We start from the raw sequence: 12,567 nt of genomic DNA, 5'->3' as shown, positions 1-12,567 counted from the left end.
CCATTTTTCAGCCAGAAGGCTCCAAAGTCATATTTTTCAATAAGATTTTTTGATTCCTGAAATTCATTCTTGTTGTGCAGATAAAATATAACAGATAGAATTCTACAGGGTGTGTTGCTAGTGTGTGAAAGCAGTCCAGATCCAGGCATGGACCTACAGAGAGTGGAGATGTCAGGTGCCATCCTGGTGCTCAGGCAGCTTCACTTGGTCGCAAGTGGCTGATAGCCAGGTGCAAAATGCGCCTGGCAGATTTTGAATGCTGAGTTAAAGCATAACAAACTGCTGGAATGAAACACCAATGAAGGCCGATTCATTTTTGAATCATCACATTTTTGTTTTTGACCACTGTGCATCATGCCAATACAGATCAGGGGCAGCCCACACGCTGCTCTCCAGATATTGTTGGGCTACAGCTCCCATCAGTGCTGACCCTGCTGGGATTGGGCTGATCAGAGTTTGAGACCAAAACATTTGAAGAGCCAAAGAGTTTCTGCCTCCTATATTACAGTATGATCACATGTTATGTGCATTAACTCGTGTGATTTCAACCATACATAGTTGAAGGCCGGCTGGTTGAAATTCAACATGTTAAATGAAAGCAAGGCAAACAGCTTAAAAGCTTTTTTTGTGTGCCAGTGAAACCTGGTGCAAAAAGAGCTTTTAAGCTCTCTGCTTCGCTAAGGGGCAAGGTCCTCTCCGCGCACCAGTTTTGGGATGCTCTTGCAAGATCTCGCAGGGCTTTTTGAGTTCCAACAAAATCTTATGTGAGCATCCCTAGCAAGCAAGGCTAGGGAAAAGAGCTAGAGCACTTTTCATGCTGGGAGAATCAAAGAACATGGGTTAGTAATGGGTTCCCACCTTATGACCAAGTCATGGAAAACACATTTCTTGATGTGCAATGAGCGAAACTGCCCTGATCCTATATATTGGCTGAAAATACCATTTCAGATGGAAGCTGTGTCTGTGACAAGCAGAATGCTTACTAACCTGTTGTAGTATTTTCTGTTGAAGACTATGTAAAGGAATAGTTTGTTTAATGAACTTCCATTTTAAGTTGTTTACTGCTACATTAGTTGAGTGAATTCCCTTTTGAAGAGGCAGATGTTAGCTTAAAATGTTGTTTTTCATTCTGCCAGGCCATAGACCAAACAGACTGACTCCAGGTGAACATGGCCTTCTACGGCTGTAACATATTCCTTGCAGTAGCTAGGTCCAGGTAAGAAATTAATTATTGACATTATTTTGTGGACTATAATACATCACTGTTTCAGTTGCCTAAAGCTTGGAAGAAGTGCGTCATCATTCTACTGAGAAACAGCGCCACTCATTAAACACATTGGGTTGCAGGAATGATTAATGGAATACTCAGGGGCCAATGAAGGTATTTGCCCGGTCACCAATACTGCTCATACCTGATGTTGTGCTGAGCTTCAAGGGTTTGTAGATGCAGTAAGGAGTCTTTCTGCTTCTGTATACCTCTGAACCCCAATAGAGGATTCCAGATAAGGGCAGGATCTTGTCTATGCTGTTGCACTGGACTTCAGAGATGCACAGAAGTAGCAAAGACTACTCTGCTTCCAAGTACCTCAGAAACCCAGCATGGGCAAGACCCAATTTCCTTCTTAAGCTGAGGAGAGGGGTGAGTACTGATCACAATATTTTAGAGATGTGTTCTTGTATTTCTCCTATGCCCTTTCTCCCATAGAGGTACAATGCAGACAAAACTACAATTACAAAACAATTAAAACATTTAAAAACAGCTGTACAGAATAAACTCTCACACACACACCCCTACACACAAAATTGCACAGTACAGCAGGTGAGGAATACTGCTCCATCAGATTCCAGTCACCCTTCTCTACAGGCATGGACAAACTAGTGCATCTTTAGTTGATGCCAAAGGCCTGCAAAAATTTGGGCAGTACCAGTATTTTTGGTATTTTGTTACAGCAATTATTGTTTTGTCTCTTACCCGTCACAGGGGACCTCATCTTCTTGTACACTCCATCTGCTCCCCGTTCTCCCCATCGGTTGTATTTGCCCAGCTGTTGGATTCCCACCTTAACCGAACATACCTGAAGGACTCTGAGAGCCAGCAGTTGCTCCTCAGTGCGCAGCAGGGCATCAGGTTACCTCAGTTGCTAACTAAGCCCATGCGAATGCTTCACACGTCAGCTTCCTGGCACCAAGAGCTTCAGGACAAAACTCAGCCTAGCCAAAGTACTGTAACAAAGGACACTGAGCTGGCCAAAGTTCCAGTGGACCAAGCGACAGAGACTGCCAAGATACCGTTACGCCAGAGGATTATAGATGAACTAAAACATTATTACAATGGTTTCCATCTGCTTTGGATTGACACAAAAGTTGCTGCTAGGATGGTGTGGAGGCTGTTACACGGGCAAGTTCTCACTCGGAGGGAAAGGCGAAGGGTGAGCATTGAATGGAATGCAGTGGAGTCCCGTCCACTGGACCAAGCAATCAAATGAATATTTGGAGCTGACTGGCCCCTACCATCAGATTTTTGGGCTGGTTCCAAACTTTTGTTCACTAGTCTGATAAGGTTGCCAAACGTTTTGGCTCAGTGGGCACATTTCAGATTTGGGGGTGCCACTCACAAAGTGGCTGCCATGGGGGGAGTATGGCATAACACAGAAATTAGAGAGGCAGTCATTCCTGGCAACCTTATGTGTACCATAGGATGTCAGCTATGTCCTGATTGTGGAAATCACATAATATGGATCACACACACACATGCACACACACACACAGATGCCTCTCTGAGTTCACGTGCAGGATGTGATGATGACTTCTCTCCCTGTCTTGTTTCCAGTATTTGAGGCCAGGTCATAGGCATCACCTTTCTCCTTGGGGGAAACTCAGGATTGCTGCTGCAAGAGGGGAGAATATCATCCTTCCCTCCCATGCCCCTCTGAGCAAACTGTCTGACACAGCATGGCCTAGGAGAGATGAGTGGTCTCTGATCAGCTGCTTTCTCAAACACTCAGCTGAAAGGTTGATGCTACTTTTTCTGGGGGAGCAGGGAAAGGCACAGTTACGTAAACAATCCTAAGTTAATGTTGTTATCTCTCCCCACACAACGAAATAAGCCCATTGAGGTGGTGCTTTTCAGGCCTGAGAGTTTTTAACTTGTGCAGGAAAAAAGCACATATTGAAATCATTATGCTAATTTATAGCACAGTTCAATTTGTGATTTCTTGTCATGCATAAAATTGCGCATTTGGCTTGCTGCGACAAAATACTAGTTTCAAAAAATATTTTTTAAAAATATTGTGTACTATCAAAGTTAATCCCTGCAGGACAGAGTAAAGAACCTTTGGTCCTCTGGATGTTGTTGGACACCTCCTCCCATCAGCCCCAGCGACCACGGCCAGTGATCAAGGATAGACATAGACAAAAAATCTTAGAGTTGGAAGGGACCCTGAGGGCCCTCTAGTCCAGGCCCCTGAAATGCAGGGATAGGCAGCTGTCCCAGACGGGGATCGAACCTGCAACCTTGGCGTTATCAGCACCAAGCTCGAAGCAACTGAGCTTGCTTTTTAAAATATATTTTAAGATGTAGAAGGGGAAATTCTGTTTCAATGTGGCTCTTAAGGTTGCTAATTTAAAGTTAATAAAAGGTAAACCCCCTTCTTCAGGGCTAAATACATGTTATTGTCTTATTTTTAATTGGCAGAACTTTCATTATTTATTCAGCTCCTAAAAGTGTATGTTGCTTAGGAATTGCAATGATGCAAAACCTTTGATGGCTTATTCTTTGAAGCCCAGTTCTATAATTCTTGAAGGAACCTTTTCACAGAAGTCAAATCTCAACAGTTTAGTACTGGTTTTGAAGCATAGTATTTAAGCAAATCAAACATTGTTTGACAAACATGCAATACTGAAATAAAAAGCATTTTAAAGCTGCTATATGTCAGTTTAGTATATTGATTTGTACGAACAAGGAAAACTTAGTTATACAAGATAAATTTCAGTTTTTATTGAAAAACAATAGTGGATTTACCTCAATTTAGAAATGTGCAGCTACATTTCTTTCAACAAAAGTGAATTACTATGTTGCATTAATATCAACAAGCATCAGACATGATGAGAGTTCTAGTTCTTCAGCCTTTGGAGAGCCACAGTGTCCTCTCCTCTAGATAACTCAGTTTAACTGCTTCTGTACATTAAGTCCTGCAAAAGAGAGACTCTCCTTTTTCCATTTCATGCTTTCAAGATTTTGTGCAATCTTATATTTATATGAAGATGCTGTTTGAGGCACCATTTTCTTCTCAGATTGCTTAGCCATGCCTTAAAGAAATAAATCTGAAAGAAGTGTAGCTTATAACTTTAAAATGATATCAGCGTAGCTTTAGCAAAATGAAAGATAGTGTCATAAACAAGAAAATGGGAGCTAGCTTAACATTTCTCCAGCCATATAGGAGACTAAAATCCTGCCTCAAAAAATTATTTGAATGACATCTTAAAAACAAGTAGGGAAGTGCATTGCAAAGCTTCTCTGAAATTCCAGAGCAACAAAAAGGCACTTAGCCTTGCTGATGTCACCTTCCTGGTTCTTTTGAGCAGGGCCTCTGCTGACAAGTTGAATGCATAGGAAGAGACTCTGTTGTTCTGCTTTGTGTCTTAACCTCTGCAGCTGATGAGAACATCTGCTGATCTTTTCCGGCTGGTTCCCTTTTTGGTGTTCATCATTGTGCCCTTCATGGAATTCCTCTTACCTGTATTTCTGAAACTGTTTCCTGAGATGCTGCCTTCAACCTTTGAAACTGAATCTAAAAAGGTCAGTGTGAAAAGCAGCTCAGCCTTCGCTTCAACCACAGTGTATCACAGCATGATGTGGCACCACTGCATCAGGAATTCTCTGCCTCCAACTCTGCTGCATCTGTTTGCTGTATGGGAATCAATGTCTCCATAAGCTGTATGAAGGGGGATAGAGAGGCCCAAGTTCAAATCCTCTCGGCCTTGGGCTGAACACACTTGCATGTACACTCTCTTAACCCACAAGGTTATTCTTAGGATAAAGTGGACAAGTGGGAGATCCTATACACTGAGCTTCTTGAAAGAAGGATAGAATAAAAGGATAATAAGTCCGATATGGGTAAGTGCCAGGCATTATGCTTTCACAAGTGGGGATGAGAATCCTAGGCATAACTTGATACCTGCAACACCTAGCAATCTAGGTGTGCAATCTACATCTCAGAATAGAGTCTCGAATGGAACTGAATCTTCATGGCGTCAAGATCCAGCCCCCTGCCTCCTTTTGTAGCATCTTGCTGATGAAGAGTTCGGGAAAATGCAAAAGCTTGTTCACTCCTAACAAAAGTATTGCCCAACAGTGGATTTGGGAATGAAATAATAGAATAAAATATAGGCAGCAACCATTTTGCGTACGTTCAGTTGATGCACACTCACCAATGCGCAGCTCCCTTTGGACACACAAGAGGGTGGAATGGGATAAGGTGTGTTTATGCGTGCTCCACCAATGCGCGTGGGGGCCAGGAACAGAACCTGCGCACAAAATGGTTGCCACCTATAGAGAGGAACAGGCACCTTGATGCAGTTAAAGCAGCAGTCAGGAAAACGGTACTTCTGTATCTCACAGGCAATTTTAGCATTCATTCTCATTAAGAACCTACAGTAGTACCTCTAGCAAGTCTTTGATCTCTTGTTATCTCCTATAAATTTAAGCCATGAGAAATAACAGTGGAACAGAAACTGACTAGCTGTGAGCAAAAGGATAATATTGGCATATCTTACAGCACAGAAGGCTCACCTGTGGCCTTGCAGATGTTACTACACTATAAATCCCATCATCCCTGACCATTGGCCATGCTGGCTGAGGCTGATGGGAACTAGAGTCCAACAGCAACTTTAGGGCCCCAGGTTATTTCTTGTTCCATGACCCTGCCTTATAGGGTTCTCAGCCATGACTGGGCCTAATGGTCAGGGGTCCCTTTACCTTTACCTTTTTAAGAAGTACTGAAAAAGCTTTTGAATATTTGAAATCATTAGATAACTGCAAATGTTTATTATTATTTGTATTAAGGAAGAAAAGCAGAGAAAGAAACTGAGTGCAAAGTTGGAACTAGCCAAATTCCTGCAGGAGACCATCGCAGAGCTGGCCAGAAGAAACAAAGCCAGTACTGGAGAAGCCACGAAGCAATTCTCTTCTTACGTTCAGCAGGTACAGACTTCTACTGCCCATCAGCTGATGGCTGGCTGGCAGCATGCCTTGCTCCAGCAAAGGAAGGAACCATCAGACGCCCCGCGCTTACACCCCCACCTGACATCAAGGGTGACATCTGCTGAGGGTGACTGGGCATGGCTTCTCAAAATTGGTCTTGTGGGCCAAATTTGGCCTGCAGGCTGGAGATTCCTCAGCCCTGTTCTAGCGGAAAGCATTTGAATCCCCTCGCCACAATAATGTAGTTAGGTTTTGGAGACCATATAGAAGCTATGTCTTCCTATTTAGACATAGGAAACTCTTCCCAATATTGTTTTCTTCTTTTTGTTTTTACCCATTACTTTAGGGTATCAGTTGCACTCAAAGTCAGTACTGTACAGAGATTCCACATTGAGCGTCTGTCTGTAGCAGCACATTCCTCAGCTTATATTTCCAACAATGTTTCAAGATTGAGTAATCCCAAGGCCTCCATAGAACGTATCTGTTGGTCTTGCCAAATTTCAGGACCTTTTGAGGAGAGATTCTCCATGTCCTGAACATTATATGTGCACTAAGGAAAGAACTTCCACTTGTTTGTGGAGCATGTATGGGAGGAGAAGGAGGAGGACACGTTCTTGCTGGAATCTTATTCATTGCTTTGTGCAGGTTCGGCATAGTGGCCAGCAGCCCAGCACCCAGGAGATCGTGCGGTTTTCAAAGCTATTTGAGGATGAGCTGACCCTGGAACACTTGGAGCGGCCACAGCTGGTGGTCCTCTGCAGATTGCTTGAACTGCAGCCCATTGGCACTAATAACCTCCTCCGCTTCCAGCTTTTGATGAAGCTCAGGTCTATCAAAACAGATGATGAAGTAAGAGACCAAAAAAGAAAAAAAGAAAATGTTAACAGCTCTCTGCCAGTCATTTCTCTCTTCTGATACCTGAGTCTAAAAGGTGCAATCATGCCCAAGTCTCAGTGCTTTGGGCTGACAGATTATATTTTCCACAATCTGTGAAGGTAACACAAAGTGCTGTATGTGAACTCCCAATTACTTTCATGTAGCGGAAGCAGCAAGTGCTGCCTATTTTCTTTCTCGCCATCCTAAGACTCCAGAATATTTCAGTTGGTCTACATAACAACCTTTATTTAAAAACCTATAGTGTTCAGAGAAAGTTGAAAAAGTTAAGCTTTGTACAAGTTGCCCATGGATGCTGGAATTTAATACAGATGTCTGCAAGGTCACCCTCTAATGGATATGGCAATGTGGTTCTGTGCCATAACATCAGATTCCTGCACTGAAAGGGGTTGGACTAGATTACCCTCGGGGTCCCTTCCAACCCTACCATTCTGTGATTCTATCATCTCTGCCACCAAGGTACATTTAAGCAGTTTGCTGCCCCGCTAATACTGAAACAGTTCAACCAATGACAGTGACAGGAGACTTGAAGCCACCTCATTCCCACCCATATGCAGTCTTAATGTGAGGTCAGAGCAGCTCAGCCAATGGCAGGAAGAGGCAAGGCAGGCACAGAGATTCAAGATGTAGGCAGATATTGCCGGTGTGAATAAGTTAGATGGCGAGGAAGGTTTTTACAAGAGAATTAAAAAGACAGGCCGCTTAATAACAACAATAACAACAACAATAATAAAAAAAATAATTTATTTATACCCCACCTATCTGACTGGGTTTCCCCAGGCACTCTGGGCTGCTCCCAACAGAATTAATGATGATGATATGATAAAACATCAGACATTAAAAACTTCCATAAACAGGGCTGCCTTCAGAGGTCTTCTAAAGTCAAATAGTTGCAAACCCATAGCACTACCCCCACTCTAAGAAAATCACATCTGACATCACATGTGTGATAAACCAAATGGAGCTCCTGTTTAGAAAAACAACAGAACGGTTAATAAAGGCATTGGAACACACATTACCAACATCATCATAACACAATTACACTTTTAACCCAACATGGTAAAAGCTTATTCCCAATCCATCAAGGTTTCTTCAGGTCTCCTGCTTCCTTCTTGGTGCATACTCCAGCCCAGGGGTCGGCAAACTAAGGTCCACAGGCCAGATCAGGCCCAAATGCCTTCAGGATCCGGCCCACGGACTGTCCGTGGATGGGCGTGGGGATTCTGTTCATTCGGGCTGCACCACTTTTATTCCTGCGCCATTCCACCCCCCCCCACCGTGATGGTGGTGCCTCCTCCCTCCTCCTGGCTTCTCCCCGCCCTGTCTAGAGGAGGAAGGGGTCTGGGCTGAGCGCCATTTTAAGCAGCCCCCTCTCCAGAGCCAGCCCTTTTGCGCCACTCGTCTTCCCTCCGCCATTGCCGCCCTGGTGCTCCTGTGGGCCAGAGAGCGGAGCGGACAAGCTCACCCCACCTCCTCATGAGAAGAAGCTGCGGCAGCAGTCCCTGGGAAGGTATGCGCAGCGGCTGCGGGTGGGGAGGAGGACTTCTTGCCCCCCATGCCTCTTCCCCCCCCCCTCACCCAGTGCCGCTTCTCCGGTTCGCCACAAGGTCTGAGGAAAAGTGGACCGGCCCGTGGCTAAATCCCCCCCCCCCCAACCCCTGCTCCAGCCTGGAGCAAAAATAGCTTTCAAACACATAAGCAGAGTAATTCTAAAAATGTTAAACAGTCAGAAATAATAAACATGCAAAAACCCCCTGTGTTTCAAAATCTGTTGCAAAGACGGCCTCGGCCCAGTATACCTGAAGGAGCGTCTCCACCCCCTTCGTTCTGCCCGGACGCTGAGGTCCAGCGCCAAGGGCCTTCTGCCCCTTCCCTCACTGCAAGAAGCGAAGCTACAGGGAACCAGGCAGAGGGCCTTCTCGGTGGTGGCACCTGCCCTGTGGAACGCCCTCCCATCAGATGTCAAGGAGATAAAGAACTATCTGACTTTTAGAAGACATCTGAAGGCAGCCATGTTTAGGGAAATTTTAATATTTGATGAATTATTGTATTTTTAAGATTTTCCTGGAAGCCGCCCAGAGTGGCTGGAGAAACCCAGCTAGATGGGCAGGGTATTATTATTATTATTATTATTATTATTATTATTATTATTATTATTATTATTATTATTATTACTACTACTACTACTACTACTTGCAAGAATTCCTGCAGCAAAAGTGAACAAACCCAAACTCCTGTGTCCCTTGCCCTCCCCCCCATCAGGTAGCTGGCTGTATGGCCCTTTGCCTTGGGGTTTCTTAGAGTTTTCCGGCTTGAGTGAATCACACTGCTACATAGAGTTCCTTATGGCATTTTCACAAAGTTCTCATTTCAAGCAAGTTAAACAACTACTTTGGTGCCAAACTCACAGGTTCTGCTTCTCTGGTTGTGGGTCAGAAACATTAAACCCACACCCGTCCCAAAATAGTTCCTGTATGGTCTTTTAGGTTAGTTAATCGGGGCACCCATTGTTTATCTGAAAGTGATTGAGTGCTGGCTATACTGAATCAGCTAAAGTGTCTCCATAATGCTTCTTCTCTCACTTTCTATGGTCACAAATTTTCAAACTTGCATAACCACAGCTGTGCATAACTACAGCTTTCAGTTACTAAGACTAGGACTCATAACCAAATAGGGATTTTGATTTTTAATCAGTAGGCTGATTTTACACTTGCACATTGCTAAAACCTGGATAGAGGTGACTTTTGATGTATTGACAGAAGCAAGATAACCTAATAAACCCAAAGCTATGATTTGTTGTTGGAATGAAAGCCACGTGTAATTTTTTTATTTCTTATTTTTTTAAAAAAAAATATTTGATTTTCAAGAATATAAACATATAACAAAACCAATTCCGAATCCAAATATTGAGATTTCTCTAAATCTCCTGACTTCCCCCCATCCCTTCCCCCATCAACTGCATATCAATACCTCTCCAATTATTTTTTATCTTTCTAAGTTATCCATACATTCTGTTACATTACAAGTGTGTTTAAAACCTGCTAATGTTTTAACCTTCTTACAATAATCTTGTATATACATTATAAATAGTCCATCTACTTGGTTTGCCATTCTTCTCTGGTTAGGGTTGTCTCTTCCTTCTATCTCTGGGCTAGTAATGTCCGTGCAGCTATTGTCACGTACATGAACAGTTTTTTCTGGTCCTTTGGAATCTTGGTACCTATAATTCCTAATAAAAAGGCTTCTGGTTTTTTAACAAAAGTTATTTTAAACTTTTTTTTTCATTTCATTATATATAATTTCCCAGAAATTTTTAACTACAAGTCCACCACATATGATAAAAGGTACCGTCTTTTTCTTTACATTTCCAGCATATGTTTGTACTTGTTCTATACATTTTTGCTAATTTTACTGGGATCAAATAACACCAGTACATCATTTTAATATAGTTTTCTTTCAGTGAAGAACATGCCATAAATTTCAGATCTGTCTTCTATAGCCTCTCCCGGTGTATCATTTGTATATTATGTCCCAAGTCTTCCGCCCAGTGTATTTGACCTGTTCATCTTTTGTATGCCATTCCATTCCATGGCATATGAATGGAATGGTGTAATGTTTTTTGTCTTTTCAAAAATAGTTTAACCCTCTGCATTGCCAGGAAAAGGCTCTTTGTTTTACTCTTAGTACTTCAATTTGTTTCTATAGTCTATGTCAGTGAGAGAGTGTTACCTTCTGAGTTCACCACTTGCTGAAAGGGATGGTGGCCTGATTTCCAAAAGAAGAAGGTGGTGCTAATCTGATCTCTCTTTGCTATGTGCAGATGATTGCCAAGGAAGGTGTTAATGGCTTGAGCGTCTCTGAGCTGCAAAGTGCCTGCAGAGCCAGAGGAATGAGGTCCTTGGGCCTCACGGAGGAGCAGCTGAAAGAGCAACTCAACCAGGCAGGTTGGGGAGGAGGGAGGGTGGGGAATCAGCTCCGAGAAGAGAATTACTCTTTTGTATTAAATTTATATTCCACCCTTCCTCCCAAAGGAGCCCAGGGCAGCAAGCAACAAAGGAGCAAAAGAATTAAAATAAAGCAAAACATTAAGAAAGCTAAAAACATTTAAAAACAGTCAGCTACCCCTCACAACTAATAATTTCAAGGTTGCCAGGAGCAGCATTCATTATTCTGAATAATTTCCCCCCTGCATCTCCTAGATGTGCACAAAATATACTACAAGCTTAAGCCCAAGTTTAGCCCATAGATTCATGGAGGAGGAGAGATCTACTCATGGATATCTGCAGCATCCAGAATCAGGAGAGGAGCTGGCCCTGCGGGCAGTGAGGGGGTGGCAGGGAATGGAGAGTGGGGAGAGCAGGCTGCTTGCAGGCTTCCCATAGCATCTAGTTGGTCCCTGTTAGAAGATGCTGTGTTCAATGGCCTGTTCTTATGTCATAACAGAATACATCATCTGAAATAACAGGACCCTTAGGGTCTCTAACAGAAAGTAGTGCTGCTTTTATGGCTAAATCGCAATTGGATCAACTTAGTTTTCCCAGTGCTATTCCCCATTATCAGACTTTAGTCTTACATATTTAAACATCCTGTTCCAAATTAGGTGAGAGCCCAAATGAGCTGAATTGGGTACCATCTCACATGAGTCAGCAGTTATTGGTAGGAGATTCAACATACCAGGATTAGATCCTTTGCTGAAGGATCTGAGAGAAACAGACCAGACAAGAAAGGAGGAGGAGTGGCGGCATATGTCAGGGATGTGTATACCTGTGAAGAGATCCAAGATTTAGAACCTCAAAGCCAAAGTGAGAGCATTTGGGTCAAAATTAAGGGAGAGAAGAATAACAGAGACCTCATTGTGGGAGTTTACTATAGATCCCCAAGCCAAACGGAGGACATAGATGATGCCTTCCTGGAACAGATGGCCAAGCATGCAAAAGGAAGGGAGATAGTAGTAATGGGGGACTTCAATTACCCGGATATTTGTTGGATGTCAAACTCAGCCAAGAGCATAAGGTCAAACAGATTCCTCACTGGCCTTGCAGACAACTTCATTGTCCAGAAAGTGGGAGAAGCAACAAGAGGAACAGCCATTTTAGATCTGGTCCTAACCAATGTTGATGACCTGGTTAGTGGGGGAGAAGTGGAAGGATCATTAGGCGCGAGTGATCATGCTCTTCTGAAGTTTACTATACAGCGGAAAGGAGCAGGCAAGCATACTAGGACTCAAGTTCTTGACTTTAAGAAAGCCGACTTCATAAAACTTAGGGAAGTGCTGGGTGAGATCCCATGGACAGTAATACTAAAAGGAAAGGGAGTTCATGATGGCTGGGAGTTTGTTAAGAGGGAGATAGTAAAAGCACAACGTCAGGCAATACCAATGAGACGGAAACATGGAAGGTGCCTAAAGAAGCCAGGGTGGCTATCTAAAGAACTTTTAACTGAGTTAAGATTAAAAAAGGATGTGTACAAAA

The 12,567-nt window shown here is 43.2% G+C and overlaps 1 protein-coding gene across 4 annotated transcripts in view; it reads left to right on the top strand.

Annotated features, from left to right (window-relative positions):
- LETM2 (leucine zipper and EF-hand containing transmembrane protein 2) overlaps positions 1-12,567 on the top strand; it is a 267,600-nt gene that overhangs the window by 229,617 nt on the left and 25,416 nt on the right. For all 4 annotated transcript variants that reach the window (XM_081171439.1, XM_081171437.1, XM_081171436.1 and 1 more), the window contains 6 exons: positions 1,137-1,216; positions 1,982-2,429; positions 4,655-4,798; positions 6,065-6,202; positions 6,848-7,051; positions 10,917-11,036. In XM_081171439.1, coding sequence (XP_081027565.1) covers positions 1,170-1,216; positions 1,982-2,429; positions 4,655-4,798; positions 6,065-6,202; positions 6,848-7,051; positions 10,917-11,036 — 1,101 coding nt within the window. In that variant the 5' untranslated portion in view covers positions 1,137-1,169. The remainder of the gene's footprint in view (positions 1-1,136; positions 1,217-1,981; positions 2,430-4,654; positions 4,799-6,064; positions 6,203-6,847; positions 7,052-10,916; positions 11,037-12,567) is intronic.

This window comes from Podarcis bocagei, assembly GCF_964188305.1.
Source record: "Podarcis bocagei genome assembly, chromosome: 15".
In the NCBI taxonomy this organism is placed as follows: Eukaryota; Metazoa; Chordata; class Lepidosauria; order Squamata; family Lacertidae; genus Podarcis; species Podarcis bocagei.
The sequence above is the reverse complement of the archived record's forward strand: the minus strand, read 5'-3'. Positions and strand labels throughout refer to the sequence as shown.